Source organism: Elephantulus edwardii, unplaced genomic scaffold, assembly GCF_000299155.1.
Source record: "Elephantulus edwardii isolate Elephantulus edwardi_28Jun2011 unplaced genomic scaffold, EleEdw1.0 scaffold00317, whole genome shotgun sequence".
In the NCBI taxonomy this organism is placed as follows: Eukaryota; Metazoa; Chordata; class Mammalia; order Macroscelidea; family Macroscelididae; genus Elephantulus; species Elephantulus edwardii.
The window spans coordinates 545,282-568,985 of NW_006400067.1; the positions used below are offsets into that span (position 1 = coordinate 545,282).

The following is a 23,704-nucleotide window of genomic DNA, read 5'->3' on the forward strand; positions in this document are numbered from 1 at the left end:
CTGTATCAGTCAGATCTTATTTGACGGTATACACACACACATGATGCTGCCAATTGGTCCAGTGGTGAGAATCTTTGTTTTCTTGATGTTGAGCTTCAATCCATATTGAAGGCTGCAGTCCTTGACCTTCTGCAGCAAGTGCCTCTCTAGACTTCATTAAAATTATTCATTCAAGTCATTTCATTAAAATCCTTAATGAAAAGAAGCACACATTGGAAAGTATCAGTAACCCAACTTGACTATGAAAAGAACACACCCCTATTTTGATGTGTATATGTCCGTTTCTCATGTATGTGAAAGCAAGACTCTGAATGAGGAAAACTGAAGAAGAGTTGATGTCCTTGTACCGTGGTGTTGGTGAAGAACCGTGGACCATCCAAAGAACAAAACTATCTGCTCTGTCTTGGAGGAAGGCAGCCAGTGACGATGGTGGAACCTGGTCTCCTGTACTTTGGATATGTTGTCTGCAAGGGTCAATCCTTGGAAAATGACATCATACTGCAAACGGTGGAGGGTCAGTGAGAGAGAGGAAGCCCTTGAAGGAGATGGATTTCCCACAACAGTGCCTGCGACAGTGGACTTGAGCATGGTGGTGACTGAGGATGACACAGGACAGGGCAACATTTGGCTCTGTTGTTCAGAGGATTGTTATGAGTCATTGTCAATTCAATGGCACCTGCCAATAACAACATGTCTTAAAAAAATTGTATTAATTTTAATGAACATTGACAGATATTTTGGATTTCCATTCACTCATTGTTGCATTTTTCTCCCTGCCCACCCCTCTCCCCAGTTCACTCTTCTCTTTGAAAAGTAAAAGAAAAATTCTTTCATTTGTATACAATCCGTGCCCCCTGCCCTGAGGACAATCCACTATGCAACCTTCATTCTGGACTCTTGTCATAACCCTAATACCAAATATCACTTTTAAACTGTTTTCTCTCTCTCATCAGTTTCAATGCAGTATACATGATTTATCCCAATTTTTCTCAGTCTCACCCCAACCCTGATGTCAGTCTTGTTCTACAACAGTGGCACTATATAGTATTTGTCCTTTTGTGACTGAGATATTTCACTCAGCATAATAACGTGTCTTTTTAAGTGCAGAACGGTATCAAACTGAGTCTGCTGCCTTATCAAATTTTGGAAATTCATTTCAAAGATTTTTGAATGGGGTAAAAATGGATGATTTGACATGTACAGAAGATATCTTTGTTAAGTCATTGTAAATATATATTCCAAGATATGCTCTGATTCAACTCCATACGTTTATCTGCTGAATTTAAATTTGTCTGATCAGTCTGGTAAACACCAACTGCTTTAGCACAGAAGTAGAGACTTGAGTCCAATAGTCTATACTGAATCTGTACAGCTTTTTGTGCCAGGATTGGTTTTGGATTCTAATGGGCATATTACTTGCTGTCCAATGTGACCTGTATATTTGAAATCCAGGTTGGTGCCAGTTAGCTCTGATGGTATGCTAATGACTATCGCGTTTTAACATGTTTCCTTTCTGTTGTCTTGGGGATCTTGGGTTTCTTGCTCAAGCCAGGGCTTGTGATAAGTCACCATGCTGACCACACGTTGAGCAGCTTCTGCCAGTGGCAATCTGGATTGATGGGCAAAGATGGGACTCGCCACGACCATGCCATCTTACTGACCGGTCTGGACATCTGCTCCTGGAAGGACGAGCCTTGTGATACTTTGGGTAAGATTGTTGAGCAGGGTTTGAGGAGAATGGATATGCTATTCACTGTTTCCAGAACAGGCTACCAAGCACTTCCCACTTCATTTCCTATTAATAAATGTTAGGTACTGTTGCATGGCTTGAATTTGTTTTTCAGCTCCTTCAGCTCTCTGCACATTTCATTATAAAGAATGAAATTAATTCCATGTATAAACTTAACAAAGGTTAAAGTGTGTGACTATCTGGTCATTAATTGGGACTGATTTGACAAGGAACCATGTTCCACAGGTGCACAAGATGCATTTCAGTTACTTAAGTCTTCCAGCTTAATAAATGATGTCTCCCCATTCTTCCCATTGTGACAATGAAGATGCTAAATTTAAAAGCATGCCTTATATAACAGACATGATACACTTAATATTAGTGACAATACTATAATAATAATAATAATAATAATAATAAAATAAAAATAATAATAATTCATTCCCTGTTTCTTCACAAATAGCTACATTTTAGAAGTCAGTGTGGGTGTTTATGCGGGCGGGTATCTCCTGGAGATCGCAGTTTGTTGTTTTTCAAGGATACTGCATTGCTACTGCCCAGAGGCTCCGTGGAACATTCTGTCCGTCCTTGTATTCCCCAAGAGCTCAGGGAGGAGAGGTTTCTACTGAACACACTTTCAGAAAGGGCCTGATCTGGGGGCAGCTCATCTATTTGCTACACTACCTTTGCACTCAGCTTCTTGAGAACATAGATCATACACATTGCTTAGGGCTAGGCCACTAACCACAGATAACAGTTCAATCCATCCAGAAAGACCTAGGAAGAAAAGCCTGGTGATCTCCTTCCCACAGGTCACAGCCTTGGATGACTCTGGAGCAAGTCTTTCTAAGGCGACTGCGTCACCACACGTCAGAACACACTAAATGGCACATGGTTTGGTCTACTTAGTTTTGAAACCCCAAGTTGTTATAGAAAAAGGCAGAAATCTGCCTGCCTCTTCAGTGCACTCCCTTGTGTACCTTTCCCACTGACAGCCTGTAAGATGCACGTTCCATGTTGATGCTGATAGGTGCCATGGACTCCGGTCCATTCCCAGCGCACAACAGACTTGCCCCATCCAGCACCATTCCCACAATCCCCATCGCCTTAAATCAATTGCTGAAACAGCAGTGTCAGCCCATCTCATTGCTAGTCTTCCTGTCTTGTTATCCTCCATAAACTGCCCTCCATGTGACAGAGAGCCTGTGGGTCCTAGGAGAAGACTCCTTTTCTCCTAAATTATGTGGTGTCCTTTATGTGGTGGACAGTCTCCTTCTGTGCTGTTAACTGCCTCTGAAAACCCACCTGAGAGGCGTCCAGGAGCGGGTTCCCACTCGGCGGTCCACAATAACAACTTTATGTACTTTTCCAAGGGTTTCCCTTCTCAAATCTTCCCAAGCGAAGGTGAACACGCAGCTTCTTGAAAGGGCAGAGAATAAGCATGCACATGCTTCTTTATTTTATTGTTGGGTCTTTCTGTCCCACAGGATTTGCACCCATAAGTGGAATGTGCAGCAAATACCGTAGCTGTACAATCAACGAAGACTCGGGTCTCGGGCTGGCCTTCACCATTGCTCATGAGTCCGGACACAAGTAAGTCCCTCTCCGTCAGAGAACCCCTCTCCGTCAGGGAATGGAGCTCTTCTCCTTAACGGAGGAGCACAATGTCTGTTCCAAGCACAATCAGTTGAGTCTGTAGAGGATTTTCCGTGGTGGTGCCCTTGGCTGCCACACCATGATCTCTCTTCAGCCTGAACTCTTTTATTATCATGGTGCCTCTCAGTGCACATCTCAAAGCAATTTGATGCTCATGTTGTTTCCACATCCTGTGCACTGGTCCTGCTCGCTGAACACAGTACCCACCTTGTTCTGCTGGAGCAATTGCTTTCTTGGTCCCACGTGAGCACGAGGAGGTACTGGGATTCCCATTCCTCTCAAGGTTATCCAAAGTTTACTATGTTCCACATGGCTGAGTGCCTTTGCATGGACCATAAGAACCAACTAAACACACTTCCCATTTCTGGCCTTCTCTGTTTTCATCTAAGGTCCATCTGATGTTAACAACCATTTCCTCTACTCATGATCAATGTTAAAATCCTGCTGGGTCCCTGTGGATGTATTAATTAAGCCATCTTTAAAAATTCTTTCACTAAGACTCTATTTTCATTATTCCTCTTTCCATAAATTTTCCAAAAGTTTCTAACATTTCCATTCCAATGATCAGTTATTATTATTGTGTAATCTTGATTGTGTATTCAGTATCTTTCAAATGCAGAAGAAAGCCCCAATTTTCCCCCACCTTTGGCATTGGAGTTTTGTGGGCAGTTTGAACATTAGTAATCTAAACAAGTCTATGTATGTGTGTCAATGTTATCCTGTCACTGACAACCTTGTACTTCAGGATAGATCTTGAAATGTTTTGTTTTTGACAATGAGTCTGACATTCTGCAGCTTCAATTTTTCATTCCGACCATAGTGGATCGTATGATTAACTGATTCATGTGTATGTATATGTGTGTGCACATGTGGGCATGCATGTGAATGCATATTGAATGTATGTGAATGTGTGTGCATAGGCAGGGAGCATATATCTATGGACATGTGAGTATGTATGTGTGCGTGTGAGCGTGTCAGCATAGGTAGATGCCTGTGTCCTGTGTGTGCTGAGTTATGCATCTATGCACGTGCCCGTTTGTACCCATCTGAATATGGATGCATGTGTGTCAATGTTGGGTTTATGTGCATATGTGGGGTGGGTATGTGTGTGCACACCTGAGTATGTTTGCAATGACTCATGTAAGCACCTGTGTACGCATGCATATGTTAACTATGAAATATATGCATATAGGTATATGGAAGGACACACAGAGATGTGCTCTTGCATGTGTGCACCTGTGCATGGACTCCCCCACCCCCCCCCGCCCCCAGATACCCTGCAGGCTTTGACTGTGGGTGACCCGATGACCTGCATGTGGCAGCTTTATGCCTCATCCCTGATCCCTTCATTATTACAGGTAATGATTGACTGGCTTTGTCAGTGCCTAGAGAATTGCACCTACACTTTATGAAGTTTTCAGTTAAATCCTAATTGTATGTCTAATAGTGTATCTGAGTTAAAACTTCAAAACCCTTCATTATTTTAATGGCACAGGGCTCTTGCTGTCCTCTGAACCATGTCTGAATTTAATTAAACAATCAGGGAGAGAAATATTTAAATTACGGCTGACTGAGAAAGTCAAGGTCAGATAAGCAGTTGAGATATGGGCTTGGCAGTGCTAACCACTGCAGGTGGTGAACTTAACTAATGATAAACTTGATGCCTCCAAAACTGGACTGACAGTCTTTAATGTCAACAAATATCAACACTGTCCCTCAATTTTTCTTAGAAGTCAATTATTAATTTTCCTTTCATCACCATAGTTTCATTGGGATCGATGAAATTTCTTCCAAAGATTAAAAAAAAAAGTTATTTTGTTTGTTAAGTGAGAAGCGAGAGAACAAAAAAAACAAAACAAAAAAGGAGCCAGGAGCCGTGGCAGTGTAGGGGTTTAGAGAAGTGCTTGGTAACTGAAAGGTTAGTGGTTTGAACCTATCAGTCCGTCTGTGTAAGAAGAGATGGGTCGTCTGTGTCCATAATGAATGCCACCTAACAAATCTCCTGGATGTTTCTGATTATTCTCCTGGGCCTCTATGTCTTAGGATCAACTTGATGGGACACACAACATAAGACAGTAAAAGAAAGGCTTTCTAAATTTGCAAGAAAGAGAACCGAATCCCTCACACAGAATGAACCTCTGTGTCTTTGTGAAATCCTGTTTGAGCACCTAATGCACAAACAGACCTTGGAGATAACATGGATTTGATTCCAGATCACTATAACAAAACCAAACAATAACAAAAAAACATGGATTTGATTCCAGATCACTATAACAAAGCCAAACAATAACAAAAAAAGTGGGTTGCTTGAGTTTTTTGATCTCTCCAGGCCTATAAAAGGTATGTGTGCAGTACACAGTAGGCGATTAAGTGTCCGATAGAATTGCAAAAAAAAAAGTTGAAACACTGTGAGAGTAACCAAAATTTGAAACACATACACAAAATGAGCACTTTCTCTTAAAAACTGGTGTCCAAACACTTGCTGTGTGCAAGCTTGTCACAGACCTTCACTGTGTAAAAAGCACAATATCTGTGAAGAGCAAGAAAGCGAAGGACGATAAAGGACAGTGTGCTTGAGCTCGCAGGACGTGTGTGTGTGTGTGTGTGTGTGTGTATGAGATGGAGGAACTGGAGGCTCTGAGGAGGCTGTATCTGCAGTGAGGGATTTCCTGAACAGACTGAAGACAAGAGGTGCAAATAAATTGTATACATACTTGGTCAAATGAAATGCTATGATCTGATATTGTTATAATTATTAGCTGCTTGCAACTCACCTCTGACTCAGAGCAACCCATGCGACTGGATAATCTACCCTGTAAGGTTTTCTAAGCTATAATTTTATGGAAGCATATCTCAAGGTCTCTCCTCCTTATGGAGCTTTTCAGTGGGTTTGAACTCCCATTCTTCGGTCCCCAACTAAATGTGTAACCATTTCATCACCGTGGCTTCTGATGACAATAATAGCAATACATTAATTATGGGGATACCCCTCAGACATAGATTGACACTGTGAATTCAACAATGGACTTGACCTGTATCAAGAGCATGACAGTGACCAGAATGGTGTCAAGTTCAGATCTGTTGTTCATAGAGTCATTATGTGTCTTGGTCGACCTCATGGCACTGAACAGCAATTGTTTATGGGGCACTTTCTATAAAATTCACAGAGCAGTGTTTTCACTTTTTTCCATCTCATGAACATTGGGTATGAGAAAGAGATGAGGAGGCCTTTCTTATATCACCTTAGGATGTTGTGTATGCTGAGTGTTCAGTACGTTGGTGTGAATTGAATGAGAGGAGTAATCCAGCCAGCCAGGATTGATGGAAAGAGTGAAGAGTGAATATTGCTTCAACTTATTGACTTGGACAGTTATAGTCTCTGAGAGAGGCTGTTGCAAGTAAGAAAGGGGGAAAAAAAACCAAACCCAAAAAACAAAAACAAACCAAACAGTCAATTTTAGTGAAACTGAGGACAAAATGCACTTATTCTGTTGGTGTATTTCACAAAGATCATTAATTGATTGAAGACCGAAATAGGCACTTAATGAATGTGTAGTACGCATTACTGTTGTTGAGTGTCACCAAGTACATTTCAACTCATAGCCACTCCATATGACAGAACAGCCCTGTCTAGTGATGTAGGCAGTGGCATGGTGTGCTGTTAACCAAAGCACTATGCTTATATACCCACACTGTTGTGTGCCATAGTGTCAGAACCAACCCATACCTGACCTTCCAGTAGGTTTTCAGAGGCAGTAAATTGTACGGGAGGAGATTGCCCCTCCAAATCCTATAGAAGAGCTGGTGTATTCGAACTCTGTGTCTTTGACATTTCAGCGCAGCTTCTTACCACTAGGCTACCAGAGTTCCTATGTACCTGTAAGTTAAAGAAATCTTGCATCTGTTGAACTTGTATAACATAAAATAAACCATCCCATTTTCAAATTGAATTTTAATTTTTCATATTTTTTTCTTGTAATATTTAAGTGTCATTATTTGGGATAAAGTGTGTCTTCACTCACACTTTGTACATGAAGTGCACAGATCTTCTAGTCTTTAACTCAAAGAAAGACTTGAGTCTGGGAAATTTCCGCCACTGAGTTCAGTTGCCTATTGTAAACCCAGCTTGCACTTCTGGTAGTTCTCTGTAGATGCGCTGCTCCAGTCATTTTGAAAAATCTTCAGCAGACTCTTGCTTGCATGTGGTATTAGTGATACTGTTTGGTAATTTCTACACTCTACTGGATCACAACTTTTTTTTATGGGTATAAGTATAGATCTCTTCCAGTCAGTTGGTCAGGTGGTTGTCCCTCAATCTTCTTGGCACAACCTAGCGAGCACGTCCAGGGCAGCATCTGTTTGTTGAAATATGTTGATTGGTAGTCCATCAATTCCTGGGGCCTTGTTTTTTTGCCAAATCCTTCAGGGCAGCTTGATGTTCCTCTTTCATCACTATTGCTTCTTGATCGTATGCGGTTTCATGAACTTCTTCTGTGTCAGCTGATTCTTATTGGTATGATGACTTAGTGTACTCCCTCCTCCTTCTTTCAATCCTGGACCACTCAACATTCTGCCATGGAATCCTTATGTGTTATCATTCGAGGCTTGAATTAGTTCTTCAATATCTTCTGAGTTTCCAGCTCCATCTTTTTGCCCATTTCATTATAATACTTTGTCTTTCTGAGCTGCCCTTTGAAATCTTCTGTTCAACTTATCAACTTCCTGATTTCTTCCCTTTTCTTTGGCTTCTCAGCACTCCACTGCAATGTTCATAGTCTCTTCTGACATTCATCTTGGTCTTTTCTTACTCCTCAACCTTTGTAATGACCTCTTTTTCATTCTTCGTGAATGATACTCTTATTAGCATCCCACAGCTCATCTGGTCAAAGGCAGACTTGAGTCTAGGAACTCATTAGTGTTTAAAGGCTGAAACATGTTCCTGAAATGTTTGAAGGTTGTTGGTTTGTTGGTGTGTTTGTTTTTTGGTTTTTTGTGTTTTTTTTTGGTTGGTTTTATTTTGTTTGTTTCTTTGTTCTTTTTATTCAGGTGGGATAGACTCAAGGTCAAGTTTTGGTTCTTGTTGATTTAATTTTCTTTAGCGGCAATTTGAATTTACATATGAGTAGTTGATGGTCTGTTCCAAAATCAACACCCAGTCTAGTTTTCACAGCTGATATTGAACTTCTTGAATGTAATCAATCTGATACCCGTATAAACCATCAGATGAGGTCCATGTGTATAGTTAAAATTTGTTTTTCAAAAAAGATAATTCCAGTGAATAAATCAGCAACAAGGTCACCTTTCATCTGTCAGTTTCCTATATTATGGTAGTGTTCATGCGATGCTAGATGCTATGCAGTATTTCAAATACTAGTAGACTCACTCAGAGTGGACAAACCTCAGCAGAGCTTTCAGATGAAAACAGATTAGGAAGCAAGGTTGGTCATCCACTCTATAACAGGCCTTTAAACCCTTTGAGAAATGTAAGAACGCTGTTGGATATAGTGGCAGTAGATGAGCCGCTTATGTTGGAATGCACTCACAATGGGACTGGGGAAGAGTTGACTCCTCAAAGTGAAGTATAAAGCAATGACATAGATGGAGTAAAACTTCCACCCAATGAAGGACCTTCATTTGTTGATGTATCAAGTCTTATGGAGAAGAACATCTGTAAATATACATTAATAATTTAATAATTAGAATATGAGATAAACCAAGTATACATCTAGGAATATTAGAAATAAAAATGAAATAGAATGCATTAAGATCAACATCCTAGGCATTAGTGAGCTGAGACAGAATGGTATTGAACATTTTAAATTCTATAATCACGTGATCTTCATATTGTTGTTGTTATGTGCCAGCAAGTTATCTGTGACTCATAGTGACCCTGTTTACAACAGCCCTAACAGCCCTAAACTCTACTCTATCCTGTGACAATCTTATTGTCTCTGACACTACTACTTCCATTACTCCAGTCACCGAATCAATCCATCCATCCCATCGAGGGTCTTCCTCTCCTGTGCTGTACCTTCACCCTTCCAAGCATGGTGTCCCTCTCCAAGGATTGGTCCCTCCTGGCAACATGTCCAAAGTATGTCAGATGAGGCTTCAAATCCTTGCCTCCAAGGAGCAGTCTGGCTTTACCCTCTCCAGGATGAACTTGTTTGTTCCGTGGTATATTCAATACTCTTCTCCAGCACCACAGCTCAAAGGATCAAGTCTTCTTATATCATCCCTAGCCATTGTCCAGCTTTCTGATGCATAGCAAGTGATTGTAAAGACTATGGCCTTAATCAGGTGCACCTTAGTCTCTAGACTGATATTGTTGCTCTTCTCTTCACCATCTATCATGATGCTGCCAATTGGCCTAGTGGTGTGAATATTGAGCTTCAATCTACATTTAAAGCTGCAGTACTTAACCTTCTGCAGCAAGTGCTTCAGGTCCTCCTCAGTTTCAGCAAGCAAGGCTGTGTTATCTGCATAACACCGATTGTTGATTAATCTTCTCCAATCCTGATGCAACATTTCTGCTCATAGAGCCCAGCCTCCCAGGTAATCTGTTCTACATATATATTGAAAATCTATGGAGATAGGACACATCTCTGGTGTAGACATTTCCCAATTTTTAACTATGAGCCTGAAGAGGAATGATGTGGCATTTACAGTTAAAAAAAAAGCCATTTCCCAACCTATCCTAAAGTATAATGTTGTGAATCATAGGACACTATTCACACCTTACAAAGAAATCCTGTTATACACTATTATTTAAATATATGTATTAACCTCAAGACCCAAAGATGAAGAAATTAATATCATCTACCAACTTCTAGAACACTTAATTGTGCTCAGGCAAAACCTATACCTACTCCAAGAGGATGTTGTGCAAACAGAGCGAGGGAGCACTGCATGGTTTAAAATTAGGGAAGGTGTGCATAGGTTTGTATCCATTTATGCCCATTTAACCTGTATTCTGAGAAAATAATCCAAGAACCTGAACTTTATGAAGAAAAATATGGCATCAGGATTAGAGACAGACTCGTCAATAACCTATGTTAGGACATTGCTTGATTAAAGTCAGAAGGACTTGAAGCACTTGCTGAAGAATGTTAAACAGTGCAGTGGTCAATATAGGCTGTATCTTGACATTACAAAGACAAAAATATTTTCAATCAACTTGGCAGGGACTGGAGAGCGTTATACTGAGTGAACTCAGTCCCACACGGTAAAAAGTATAAAACCATTATTGTAGAATGAGCTTAAGGATCCAAGGAGGGTGGGAGAGGTTGGAAGCAGAGGGATGTGGCTGTGCAGAGGGAGAGGGGATTAATAATGGGGTGGTACAATTTGATGGGGGCAAGATGAAGGAAATTGAAAGAATTTTTTTAAAAAAACAATGTATTCAAAATTTATAAATAAATTAGTAGGAAATTAAAAAAGATACTTCCACTGTATTGATAGACAACATCATGATGAATGGATAAGGGATTGAGACTGTTAATGACTGCCCATTACTTGAATCCAAAATCAATATTCTTGGTACTCACAGTGAGGAGAACAGGTGAAATATTGCACTGAAAAAGCTGTGGTCAGCAACCTGTTCAAATTATTAAGAAATAATGATATCTGTTTGAGAACTAAGGTGTGTCTGATGCAGGCCGTGGTCCTTTTAGAAACTGGCTATGGATCTGAGAGCTGGCACGACTAAGGATGACAGAAGAAGAATTGATACCTTTGGACTGTGGTGTTGGAGAAGAGTGCTGTAAATCCCATGGACTGCCAAAGAACCAATAGATATATGTTGGAGAGGGTGCAACCAGAGAGCTCCTTGGAGGCAAATATGAAAAAGCTGCATCTCACATTCTTTGGACATGTTTCAAGGAGAGGTTATTCCTTGAAGAGGGGCATCATACTGGGGGATGTGGCAGGGAGCAGAAGAGAAGACCCTCAACCAGATTTGTTGCAATTGTGCCTGCAGCAGTGGGCTTGAATATATCAGAGATTGTAGAGATGGCACGGGATAGGATCTTATTAGTAGAGCACTATGAATCTGAAAGGATGGGGTAATGGTAGGCATAAATCACTAGTGATTAATGTTATAAAACAAAGTGAATGAAAATGATTGTATGACACACAATGTGAATGAATGAAGGATAGTATGAGATACAATGTACACAAATTCTGCAAACAAAACAATATCAAATAATTGTTTTTAAAAAATATGGTACAATGACAAATAGACGTCACTTAACAACAGCAATCAAGTTCTACTAATTTAAAAAAATAACCTAATAGACTGTGGAAGTTATCAAATTATTAATATCACATGCAAGTAAAATATCACTGAAGGTTATTTTAAAATAACTAGAAAAGTACATGAAAGAACTTCCAGAAATTCAAGGTGGATTCAGAAGAGGCTGTGGAGCAAAGGACAGCATCGTTCATGTTGCATGGATCTTGTCTGAAGGCATAACATATCAGAAAGAAGCTTATCTTAATTTTATTAACTATACAAAGGCATCTGACTGTGTGGATCAGAGCAGATTATGGATAAACACTCAGAAGAATTGATATCCCAGAAAACTGAATTATGCCCATGTAAAACCTATACCTAAACCAAGAAGCTGCTGTCCAAACAGAACAAGGGAGCACTGAATGGTTTAAATTCAGGAAGGGTGTATATGAGGATTGTAGCCTTTTCTCCATACTTTTTCAATCTGTATGCAGAGGAAATAATTTGAGAAGGTGGAATGTATGAGCTGATATATATGACATCAGGATTGGAGGAAGACTTGCCAACCACCTACCTTATGCAGATGACAAAATCATGCTGGACCTTGTGCATCATGTTTGAGCTGGATTGTGTTTGAAATAACAGCGGCATCCTTGGAACATACAAGTCAACACAGCACTATACACTGGTGTCTAACTAGTGTTTACAGCATAAACAAGCATAGTGCCTAGCAGTATCCTAACAACACCTGTGTTGGGAAGGTAGTACAGATGTCTTCAGAGAACATCTGCTTCTGGCACATAATTGAAAAATCCATTTGCTAAGTCAAGTGGAGTAGTGTGGTGGGTAGGATATATCCAATATTCTTTGCCATCAATACCACAATTGAAAGGCGTAACTTATTCAGTCTTCCTTATTTGTCATCCAACTCTCACATGCATACAAAGTAATTGAAAATAAAGATGCCTTGGTCTTTAGCACATTCGCGACGCTTGGCAGCAGTTTTTTTCCAATGCAAATTGTCTCAGTCTGGAGACTAAAGGACGCCTGATACAGGCCATGGTCTTCGCAAATTACTTGCTATGCATCAGAAAGCTGGACAGTGACTAAAGATGATAGGAGAGTTGGTCCCTTTGAGCTTTGGTGCTGGAGAAGAGTGCTGAATATACATACCAGGGACTGCTAGGAGAACAAACAAGTTCATCCTCAAGAAGGTGAAGCTAGGCTGCTCCTTGGAGGCAAGGATTCTGAGGCTTCATCTGACATAATTTGGGCATGTTGCAAGAAGGGATCAGTCCTTGGAGAGGGACGTCATGCTTGGGAAGGTGAAGGGACAGCACAGGAGAGAAAGATCCTCGATGATGGATTGATTCCGTGACTAGGGTAATGGAGGTAGGTGTATCAGAGGCAATAAAATTGGCACAGGATAGAGCAGGGTTTAGAGCTGTTGTACAAGATTGCTATGAGTTGCAGGTGACTCGACAACACATACTCATAACAACAGCCATAGGTGTTGATTGTGGATCCAAGTAAAATTAAGTTATTGACAACTTCAATTTGTTTTCTATCATGATATTTCCTTGTATCAAGAGTAAGTAGGGGTTGCACTGCTAACACGTAGGTGGCACCTCCCCACAATTCAAATTCACCAACTGTTTCTTAGAAGAAAAATAGGCAGACTTCTACTGTGTGACTTACAGCCTCTTGAAAACCTGCTGTGTGTCATTTGTGACTTGATGGTAATGAATATTGTGAGTATTGGTTCAGTAGTGAGGGGTTTGTGTGCTTTGGGTTTTGTTTTGTTTTGTTTTATTAATTTTGATGTTGAGGTATAATCCATTTTCAAACTATAGTCTCTAATCTCCTCAATAAATAAATATGTATGCAAAGTTGTATTATCTGCAAAACATAGGTTGTTGGTGAGTTAGCCTCCAATTTTGATATCATGTTCTTTTTCATATAGCCGACCTTCTGAAATTATTTTCTCAGCATGCATATTGAATATTTATGGAGAGAGGATATAACCTTATCCTATACTTTTCTTGATTTTCAATCATATAGTATTCTTTTATTATTAGAAGGTCTATATACAGGTTTACATAGGCACAATTAAGTGTTCTGGAATTCCCATTCTTCTCAAAGTTATGCATAGATTATTATGATCCACACAGTTGAGTATCTTTTCATAGTTAATAAAAGACCAGCAAAGAATTAGAGGTAGACTCATCAGCAACTTACATTATGCAGATGACACAGCCTTGCTCACTGAAATTGAGGAGGACCTGAAGCATCTACAGGAAGTCAAAGACTGCAGTCTTAGATATGAATTGAAGTGCAACATCAAGCAATCAAAGATTCTCACTACTTGGCCAAATAGTGTCATCTGTATACACAAGTTGTTGATGAGTTTGCATCCAATCCTGATACTACATTCGTTTTCATATAGGCCAACCTCTCAGATTATTTGCTCAGCATACAAATTGTATGCTTATGGGTAAAGGATATAGCCCTGATCCAAACCTTTTCTAATTTTAAACCAAACCATATAATGTTACCTGGTTCTGGTTAGTCAGCTTCTTGGTCTACGCATAAGTTTTACTTGAGTACAATTAAGGATTCTGTGATTTTATTTTTTCCCCAAAGACTATTGTTAGGTGCTGTTGGGTCAACTATGACTCATAGGAATGTGATGAACAATAGATTTGAACTTTGCCTTATTCTGTGTCATTCTCGCCATCTCTGACACAGTAGAGTCCATTGTTACTATCTCTGTGTCAGTCTATCTCATTGAGGGTCTTGCTTTCTTATGCTGACCCTTCACCTTTCCAAGCATGTTGTCCTTCAAGAATTAGTCCCTTCTAACAACATACTCAAACTATGTGAGACAGACTTGACCTTCCTTGTTTCCAAGTAGTAGCCTGGTTTCTCTAGGACATTCTTTGTTTATTCTCTTGACAACTCATGGTACATTCGGTATTCTTCTTCAACACCGCATCTCAAAAGCATTGAGTCTTCTGTACTCCTTAATCATTGTCTACCCCTCAGATGAGTGGCAAGAAATTGAGAATGTCATGATTTGGATCAGGCACACCTTAGTCTCTAAACTGATTTTATTGCTCTTTAATACCCTAGAGAGTTCTCTGACTCATAGACATGATCAAATAAATATACCATAAAAGAATCAAGAAAAGAGTGCTATAGATATGAGAGAAGTAACACTAGGGGAGTCTTCATAGGGAAAGTAAAATTTGCTTCACTGCCAATTAGTAAAGTTAAGACTAGTATTCATCCTGCCACAGTAAGACTTTACTCTGGTGGTGGTGGTTGTCATGGATGGACCTTCCAAGGGAAAGCAACTCATAGCCAACCTCCCAGTGAGTTTTCAGAGGCTGTAAATCACACTGGAGATTGTCCATCTTTCTCCCATAGAGCATCTGGTGGATTCAAACTCCTGCCTTTTTATTGACGGGACAACTCCTTAGCATGAAACCACTAATATCCCCTAGGAACTCATTAGAATAACAAAGAACTGACTTTTACTGAGCAGGATTACATCTAGTGGTACAAGAATTAAGACATATTTCTTTGAGGGTCACAATTCAATCTAAATTATATAGTAATAAGCCCTCTTAATAAAGTGCTATGATGCATAAAAAAATCTCAAATAAATCTGATTTATAGAGCTTGAATAGTAATTGTGTATTTCTGTTTCGTGGTTGTCAAATACCAGCCTTATCATCAAAATGTGTTCCATTTATTCACCCGTGACATTATTAATGTAACACAATTCGATCTCTATGTTGGACTTTTCTGTTCACGTATGTGACTGTTTCTTATTCTCCTTGATAAGCCTGGTAACCTGATATCCTGTAGAGGAGGCTGCCAGGACTTGGGTGGCCTGGGGAACACATTAGTATGTACCCTAGACTTGATCTACACACACACACACACACACACACACACACACTCACACTTCCATCGACCATACATACACAGTGGGGCTGACGTTCACCAGAATCTACCAGGGCGACCTCCTGTAGCTCTGTGTGATGGTAATTTCTTACATGACACTAATGTGGAACAAAATTTGAGAATGAAGCAATAAAAATAATAAGTTTAGCTACAAAGTTTAAGATAAATTTACTTTTACCCACAGATCCCCAGATCTATATATAACATTGTGATTTTTAATACCTTTGAAATGATGAGTGAGCATGGAAGCAAACTTTGTCTAGTCAGGGGCTAGAACATAATAATACTTCTTCACACTCAGGCTGTGGGTCAGTCAGGGAGGGTACTGCGAAGGGTTTTGGTTTTGTTTTGGTTTTTTGGGTAGCCTCAGAGTCATGATTTCAATTTGAAATCTTTCCACAGCCATGACACATTGCTCTTGCCATCTGGTCAACCTGACAGTGATTACTAGCTTTTAATAGAACTTCCGAGGATGGGTGGAAACAAAAATGACTAACACCACATCACCCTCGGTACCCATCAGGAGGTTTGCAGAAATAAGACAGCATTCACATGCCAGATTCCTTAGAAACACCCTTCAGTCCTGCCGGCGTTATAAGGATGCGTGGGCACGACCTGGCTCTGGCATTCATTTGTCATCTTTTCAATCTTGGTTCCATGATTGGTGTGGATATTTTCCTAATCTTCAGTCTTCTCATTATATCGTGCCTGCCTCGCAAGGTTGTAGTGCGACTATCGTGAAACAGTGTAGGCAGCATGTTCAATTCCACCAGTTTCTCCTCATAAGAAAGTTGGTAACATCTGCTTCTGCAGAAATTTCAGCCTTGAGAGCTTGAGGGGGAAGGTAGTTCTATTCTGCCTTCTGGAGTTACTGTAAATTAGAATCTGCTTGGCAACAATGAGTATGGTTTTTTGTTTGTTTTGCTGAGTTTATTGTTTATTTGTTTGTTTGGGTTTAAGCAAAGAATTTTCTTTCCCTTTGTGTGCAGGTGGCTAGGTGGTCAATTATTAATCAACAAGATGGTAAATCAAACCCATTCAAAGACATCATTGTGGTCTATTTCAGAAGATCACCTTTGTCTCCTGTGGAGAAGAGTTCTGCTTTGACACATAGGAGGCCTGCATGAGTCAGAATGAACTCCACATCAATGGGATGTCTTCTGTGGGTTTGTTTGGGTTGTTCTTTTTGTTTTGTTTTGTTTTATTCCGAAGCACAGGATGTAAATAAGAAATCATACCTTCAGCTTTGGAAACAATCACAGGTCCTGCTGTCTATTTCTTCCGCTCATAATGAGATTGTGGAAGCGCTGAGAATGTTGTAATCTAGGAACCACATTGGTCAACTCTGACTTGTCCGTCTCCTACCCGTATCTATTCCTCTGTATCTTATTCCCTGGAGATAGTGCTCTTGGGGAATCTATATAGTGACTTGTATACCAGACACTAATGTTATGTGTGCATTCATTCCAATCCACAGTAACACTGCAGGACAGAGTTCAACTGCTCCATAAGGTTTCCTAGTTAACTAATTACAGGAAAATTATCAGGTCCTTCCTTTCACCCGCAGAGCTGCTGGATTGGCTCAATCCATCAGCCTTTCAGTTAGCACGGCAAAGCTGTTGAGTCCCCACCACCAGAAACAACAACAAAAATTGTCATCCTGTCAATTCAAACTCATCAACCGTAGGAAGCAGGAGTGACACCCAGGGCTCCAGAAACTCTATGAACTTTGGTAAATGCCAATAGCTATTGAAAGGCTTCAGACCTTTTGTTTATAGGGTCACTATGAGTCATGCTCAACTCAAACACATCAACAACAACAACAGTAACAGGAAGCTGTGCTGTAATCCCAAAGGTTTGCAGTTCAAGGCCACCAGCTGCTCTGTGGGAGAAGGGTGGGCAATCTCCTGTGTGATTATATAACTCTGAAAACCCGCTGGTGGGTCACAGCACGGTACCCAACAACGAAATCAACCAAACAGAAAAGAGCAGAACTGTGCCACCCAAGGCTTCCACAACCATAATCTTTATAGAGGCAAATTGCTACTTCTTTCTAGCAAAGGAGTGGCTGGTGTATTGGAACCAGTGCCCTTTCAATTAAGCGCCACACGTTTAATCATTGCCCCACAGGGCTCTTTTTCCAATGAGCTCTCCAAAAACACTCTTTGAGCTTTGTAAGGTTGTTTCTAAGCCTGAGCTTTCAAGTGCAGCTTTCCACCAGGACAGCTTTTCTCTATGCTTTTCTGGGACAATTGGGGGCACTAACACAAAACTCCTTTAGCAGGTTAAAGAGAAGAAATAGCCCTACTAGTCAGGGAGGTTACAACTCAGGTCCACACGACTCACAGAGCCAAAGGGCTGCCAAGTTTCTCAAGGGGCAGCAAGGGGTTGCCCTTAGCAGAATCTGAACACCTCTGAAGGTGCAATGGTTAAAGTCCTTGCCTGCTAACTGAAAGTTTAACAGCTTGTTGAACTCACCAGCTGCTTAATGGAGAAAGGTGTCTGCTTCTGGAATTATGACAGACTTGGAAGTCCTGCAGGGCACTTCCACGCTGCCTTATGTGGTCACCCTGAGTCAGGACTGACTCATGGGCGATGAGTTTGGGTGGGTTGGTTGGTTTGGGGTATGGAGTCAGTCCCAGGCCCTTAGAGTCACTATATGATGATGTTCTAATGCACTTGCCCAAAGCTGTAGCCGCAAAATGATCTGGTTTTCTCTCAAGAGGAGCTAATGCAATTATAAACAGTGTTCATATATAAATACAGCCATAGCAACCCCTTGGGGAACCCTGGATGGATTCCCTCCAAAAAGATGAAGGAGGGAGGGCCAGAGCCTATCCACCTGTCCCTTTCTACTGTTTCTTGTAGTAGTGTTTTGTAGTTTTCCTTATACAGACCTTTTGTGTCTCTAGTTAGGTTTAGTCTTAAGTATTTTATTCTATTGTTAGCTATTATAATTGGTATCGTCTTTCTAGTTTCCTTTCCAATGCTTTCTTTGTTGCTGTATCAGAACTCCAGCTGATGTTTTCATGTTGATTTTATATCCTGCCCCTCTACTAAATTGGTCTACTAGATCGACCAGTTCTTTTTGTTGAGTCTATGAGATTTTCTGAATACACTATCATATCATTTGCATTATGTAACAGTTTCATCAGCTTTTTGTCAATTTGGAAGCCTCTTATTTCCTTTTCTTGCTTTATTCACCTGGCTACAATTTCTGATACAATATTGAATAGGAGTGGTGAGAGTGGAAAACTTTGTCTGGTTTCTGTTAGCAAGGAGTGTGATTTTAGTCTCTCTCCACTGGGAATGATACTGGCTTTTGGTTTGGGATATGTACTTTTCGCTATATTGAGGAAACTCCCCTCTATTCCAATATTGCTGAGTGTTTTAATCAGAAAGAGATATTGGATTTTGCCAAAGACTTTTTCTGCATTGATCAGCAAGTCCATGTGGTTCTTATTCTTTACAGTGTTAATGTGATGAATTACACTGTTTTTCTTATACTGAACAATCTTTTCTATTCTTTAAAATAATTTAAATAGACTGGTGATAGTTCATCTCTGAATGTTTTGTAGAATTCACCTATGAAACCATGCAGGCCAAGACTTTTTTGAGAGGAAGTAATTCTATGATCTAATCAATTTTGCTTTTGTGATAGACCTGATCATTTGTTCCACTTCTGTTTGGGTCGGTTTGGCCAAGGTATGGGTTTCTAGAAATATATTCATTTCCTGTAGATTTTCAAATTTGTCAGAGTACAACTTTTCATATTATTTCAATATTGTAGATTTCTATTTGAATCCTTCTGTTGTGATGTTAACTCTTTAATTTTTTGTTGGCGTTATTTGTGTCTTTTCTTTTGTTAGGCTGGCCAGTAGTTTGTTTATTTTATTAACCCTTTCAAAGGACCAGCTTCTAGATTTGTTGATGGTTCCAATCATTTTACCATTTCTAGCCAATTGATTTCAGCCCTTATCCTTATGATTTCCTTTCTTCTAGAGTTTGTGGAATTAGCCAGTTATTCATATATATATATATATATTCTGGAGGGATGAGTTAGACAGTTTATTTTACTTCTTTCTTGTTTTTTAATGTTTTTACTTATTACTATGAACTGACCTTTGAGGACGGCCTTAACTGTACCCCAGAGGTTAGTTGTATTTTCATTTTCATTAGAATTTTGAGGAACTTTTTTTAAATTTCACATTGTATTTCTTTGACTGGAACAGTACTTCAGCAGAGAGCAGCCATATGCACACGCTGGGTTTAGGAGAGGCCGTGGCACTAGGGACATCATTGCCAGTGTTAGATGGATTTGGTTGAAAGCAGAGAACAGCAGAGGAATGTCTGTCTGTGTTTCATTAGCTATGCAAAGGTATTTGACTATGCGGATCACAACAAATTGAAGGTAATCTTGGGCATAATGAGGATCTCATAGTGCACTCCACTGCATAGTGGAATGGACTGAGGGGCAGGGGGATTGTATAACAGTGAAAGAACTTTTTCTTTTTACTTTTCAAAGAGAATAGCGAACTGGGGAAAGGGGCTGAGAGGAAAGTGTGTAACATTGAATGAATGGAAATCCAAAGTCTCTGTAAACTTTCATTAAAAAAAGAAAAGAAAAGAAATGCCAGGCATCTTCTCCTGTAAAGATGAAGTCCCGGGAAAGCCTGTGGGCAGTTCTGTACCACATCATAAGACAGGATGGCTGAGAGAGCGCCCAGCAACAGGAGCAGCAGTAGAGGGAGAGATGGTGCCGTTTGTTTTTCAGAGAAGGTGAGGTCATGAGCGTGATCTTTGTGATGAAGGACCCTCTCCTTTCTCTTGTAGCTTTGGCATGGTACACGATGGGGAAGGCAACATGTGCAAGAAGTCCGAGGGCAACATCATGTCACCCACTTTGGCTGGACGCAATGGGGTCTTCTCCTGGTCACCCTGCAGCCGCCAGTACCTGCGCAAATTTCTGAGGTAAGAAGTCCTTGGCCAGTTAGCAGGTTCTCCCTGGGTTATACAGACTTGTTGGCTGGTGGGCACAGTAATTCGGAGAGAGGCAAGCTAATGGCTAGTCAGATGGATGCCGTGCTTCTCCTTCCAAATCCTAATGGTTTCAAGTATAAAATGTGGCCTCGACCTTCAAGCAAAGCTTACTTTCTAATGGACTCATAGCGAGCATGAGGCAGGTGGTGGGCTCTGCTCTGAGCAGTCACTCGTGGACTCAAGTTCTTATGTCCTGTGGTCTTCACGGTGCTGAGACCTCGTTCTATTTTGTAGTCAGCTGATGGATGAGAAGGTGTGCAGGACAGATATGGTATTTCTTCTGGAAGAAAACACTCAGGCAGAAGGCTCCACCCCCTTCAAAGTACAAGGAGGCTGAGAATTATTGTCTGTAATATCTAAAAGGAAAGCATGGGGCTTGGTCAAGAAAGCAGAGAATCAAAAGAAAGAAAAGACTCTGTCTTTAGTGTCCCAGGATGAAGTTACCTAGATGCTGGGTCTAAGAGATTTGAAATGCTGGAGTGGAAGGGCCATATGTAAACCCATGAGAATGTACTGGGGTTCTTTTTATCAACCCTTTCACTCTTTATATTAAGAGGTATAAACCTTCCCGATAGGATGCATGCACCAGTCATCTGTCAGTCTCCTACAGTGCGGTGTCTTGTGTGTTGCTGTGATGTTGGAAGCTATACCATCTCAAATACCAGCAGAGTTACCAAAGGTGGACAGGCTTCAGTGGAGTTTCCAGACCATGACAGAGTAGGAAGTAGGGCTGGCCATTCCCTTCTGAGAAAACAGACCCTCAAAAGCCTTACGAACATCGTTGGAGACAGTGCCAGAAGCTGAGCCCTTCAGGTGGGAAGGCACTTAAAAATGAGACTAGGGAAGAACTTTCCCTTCAAAGTAGAATGAAATGGATAGAGTAAAATGTTCACCCAGTGAAAGACTATCATTTACTGATTTGGAAAGTCTCAACATGAGTTGAAACAGATACAAAGAACCATTAATAATTGAACATGGAATGTAAAATGTATATTAGTCTGTTTGAGTGACCAAGTGGCTTTCAATTGAGAATACTCATGACACCAACACCAAGAGGTAGTTTAACCAAATGGAAAGGAATAGAGGCTCATGCCTCAGTAAATATTTTAAATACACTACCATTTGGTTTTTAAATCACAGGTATCCTCAATCTTATTTTACCCTGTGGTCTTTTAAAAAAAAAATATCTGGGGAGGGGGGAAGGGAGGCTAGGAGGAAAATGTGCAACAATGAACAATTGGAAACCTAAGTTCTTCATAAACATTCATTAAAATCTCAAATAAAAAAAGGAAAAAGATGTATGAATCTAGGAAAAATAGAAGTTGTCCAAAAAGGAAATGGGATACGTAAAGATTAACATCCTAAGCATTAGTGAGCTGAAATGGATTGGGACTGGCCATTTTGAATCAGACAATCACGTGATCTTTTATGCCATAAATGACAAATTAAAGATGATGTGGCTTTCATTATATATATAAAAAAAACCCAACAAAAAACAACACAAAACCCACAAACAACCCACAAAGAACATTCACTACATTGCTCTGAGTGATAGGATAATGTCCATATGCATACAAAGATGTTCTGTTTATACAACTATTATTCAAACATACACACCAACTAAAGAAGCCATAGGTGAAGAATTTAAGGATTCCTACCAATTTTTACAGTCTGAAATTTATCAATCACACAGTCAAGGTGCATTAATAATATTTGGTGACTCTAACGCAACAACTGGAAAGAAACAGGAAAGGCTGGTAGTTGGAAAATATGGCCTTGGTGACAGGAATGTGGCTAGAGATACAGAACTTTGTACAATGAATAAGTGTTTCATTACAAATACATTTATGAAAAGCATAAACCATGACTACACATATGGCTAAATTATGACTCATATGAAGAAGAATGGGAATCCCAGAATGCTTAATTTTGCTAATACAAAATCTTTGCCTAGACAAAGAAGCTGTTATCTGAACTCAGCAAAAGAACACTGCATGGTTAAATTGGGTAAAGATATGCATCAGGGTTATATCTTTTCTTCATACCTACTCAATCTGTATGCTAAGCAAATAATCTGTGAAGAAGAATGTGGCATCAGGATTGGAGAAAGACTCATAAAACAACCTGAATTATTCAGATGACACAACTTTTGCTGCTGCAAACAGGGAGGATATGAAATGCTTGTTGCAGAAAATCAAGGACTACAGTCTTCAGTATGGACTACATTTCCACATGAAGAAAACAAAGGTCCTCACTACAGGACCAGCAGGCAACATTATGACAGATAGAGAAAAGACTGAAGCTGTCAATGATTTCATCTCAAATGGATCAACAGTCAACCTCCTTTGTCCTAGCAGTTAGGAAATCAGTAGACATAATGGACTGGACAAATCAGCTGTCAAGAACTTCTAGAAAATGATGAAGAGTAATGAGGTCATTTTGAGGACTAACCTGTCCTTGATTCAGGACATGGTCTTCTCATTCACCTGGTGTCAGACAATGAATGAGGATGGCAGAAGAAGACTTGATGCCTTTGAGTTGTGGTGCTGTAAAAGAGTACTGAATATTCCGTGGACTGCCAAAAGAACAAATAGATATGTCTTGGAAAAAGTGCAGCCAGTGTGGTCCTTCATCTTTCATACTTTTGACGTGTAGCTAGGCAAGGCTATCCCTTGGAAAGGGATATCATGCTTAGAAAGATGGCAAATCACCAAAGAAGAGGAAGACCTCCAAAAAAGATGGATTAACATTTTTACTTCAGCAATAGATTCTAATATTTAAGAGCTGATGAGAAAGGCACAGGCTGTTCACAGTGTTGCTATGAGTCGTACTCGACTTGACAGCATTTAACAACAACAACATACACATGGACATCATTTGATAAGCTACAAAGAGTCAGATTAATTACCTATGTGGAAAAAGACAATGGAGAATCTCAATATTAGCAGTCAAAAGTAGGCCAGGTGATGACTGTGAAAATGACTGTCAACTTCTATTATGCAAATTTAAAATTGAAATTGATAAAAGAACCAGAATATGACCTTGAGTTTATCAAAACTGAATTTAAAAAGAAT

At 40.0% G+C, this 23,704-nt stretch overlaps 1 protein-coding gene across 1 annotated transcript in view; it reads left to right on the forward strand.

The window, feature by feature from the left end:
* ADAMTS16 (ADAM metallopeptidase with thrombospondin type 1 motif, 16) overlaps positions 1-23,704 on the forward strand; it is a 311,357-nt gene that overhangs the window by 111,142 nt on the left and 176,511 nt on the right. Inside the window, exons 7-9 of the mRNA XM_006901302.1 lie at positions 1,549-1,708; positions 3,217-3,322; positions 20,424-20,561. Of these exons, the coding sequence (XP_006901364.1) occupies positions 1,549-1,708; positions 3,217-3,322; positions 20,424-20,561 (404 nt within the window). The remainder of the gene's footprint in view (positions 1-1,548; positions 1,709-3,216; positions 3,323-20,423; positions 20,562-23,704) is intronic.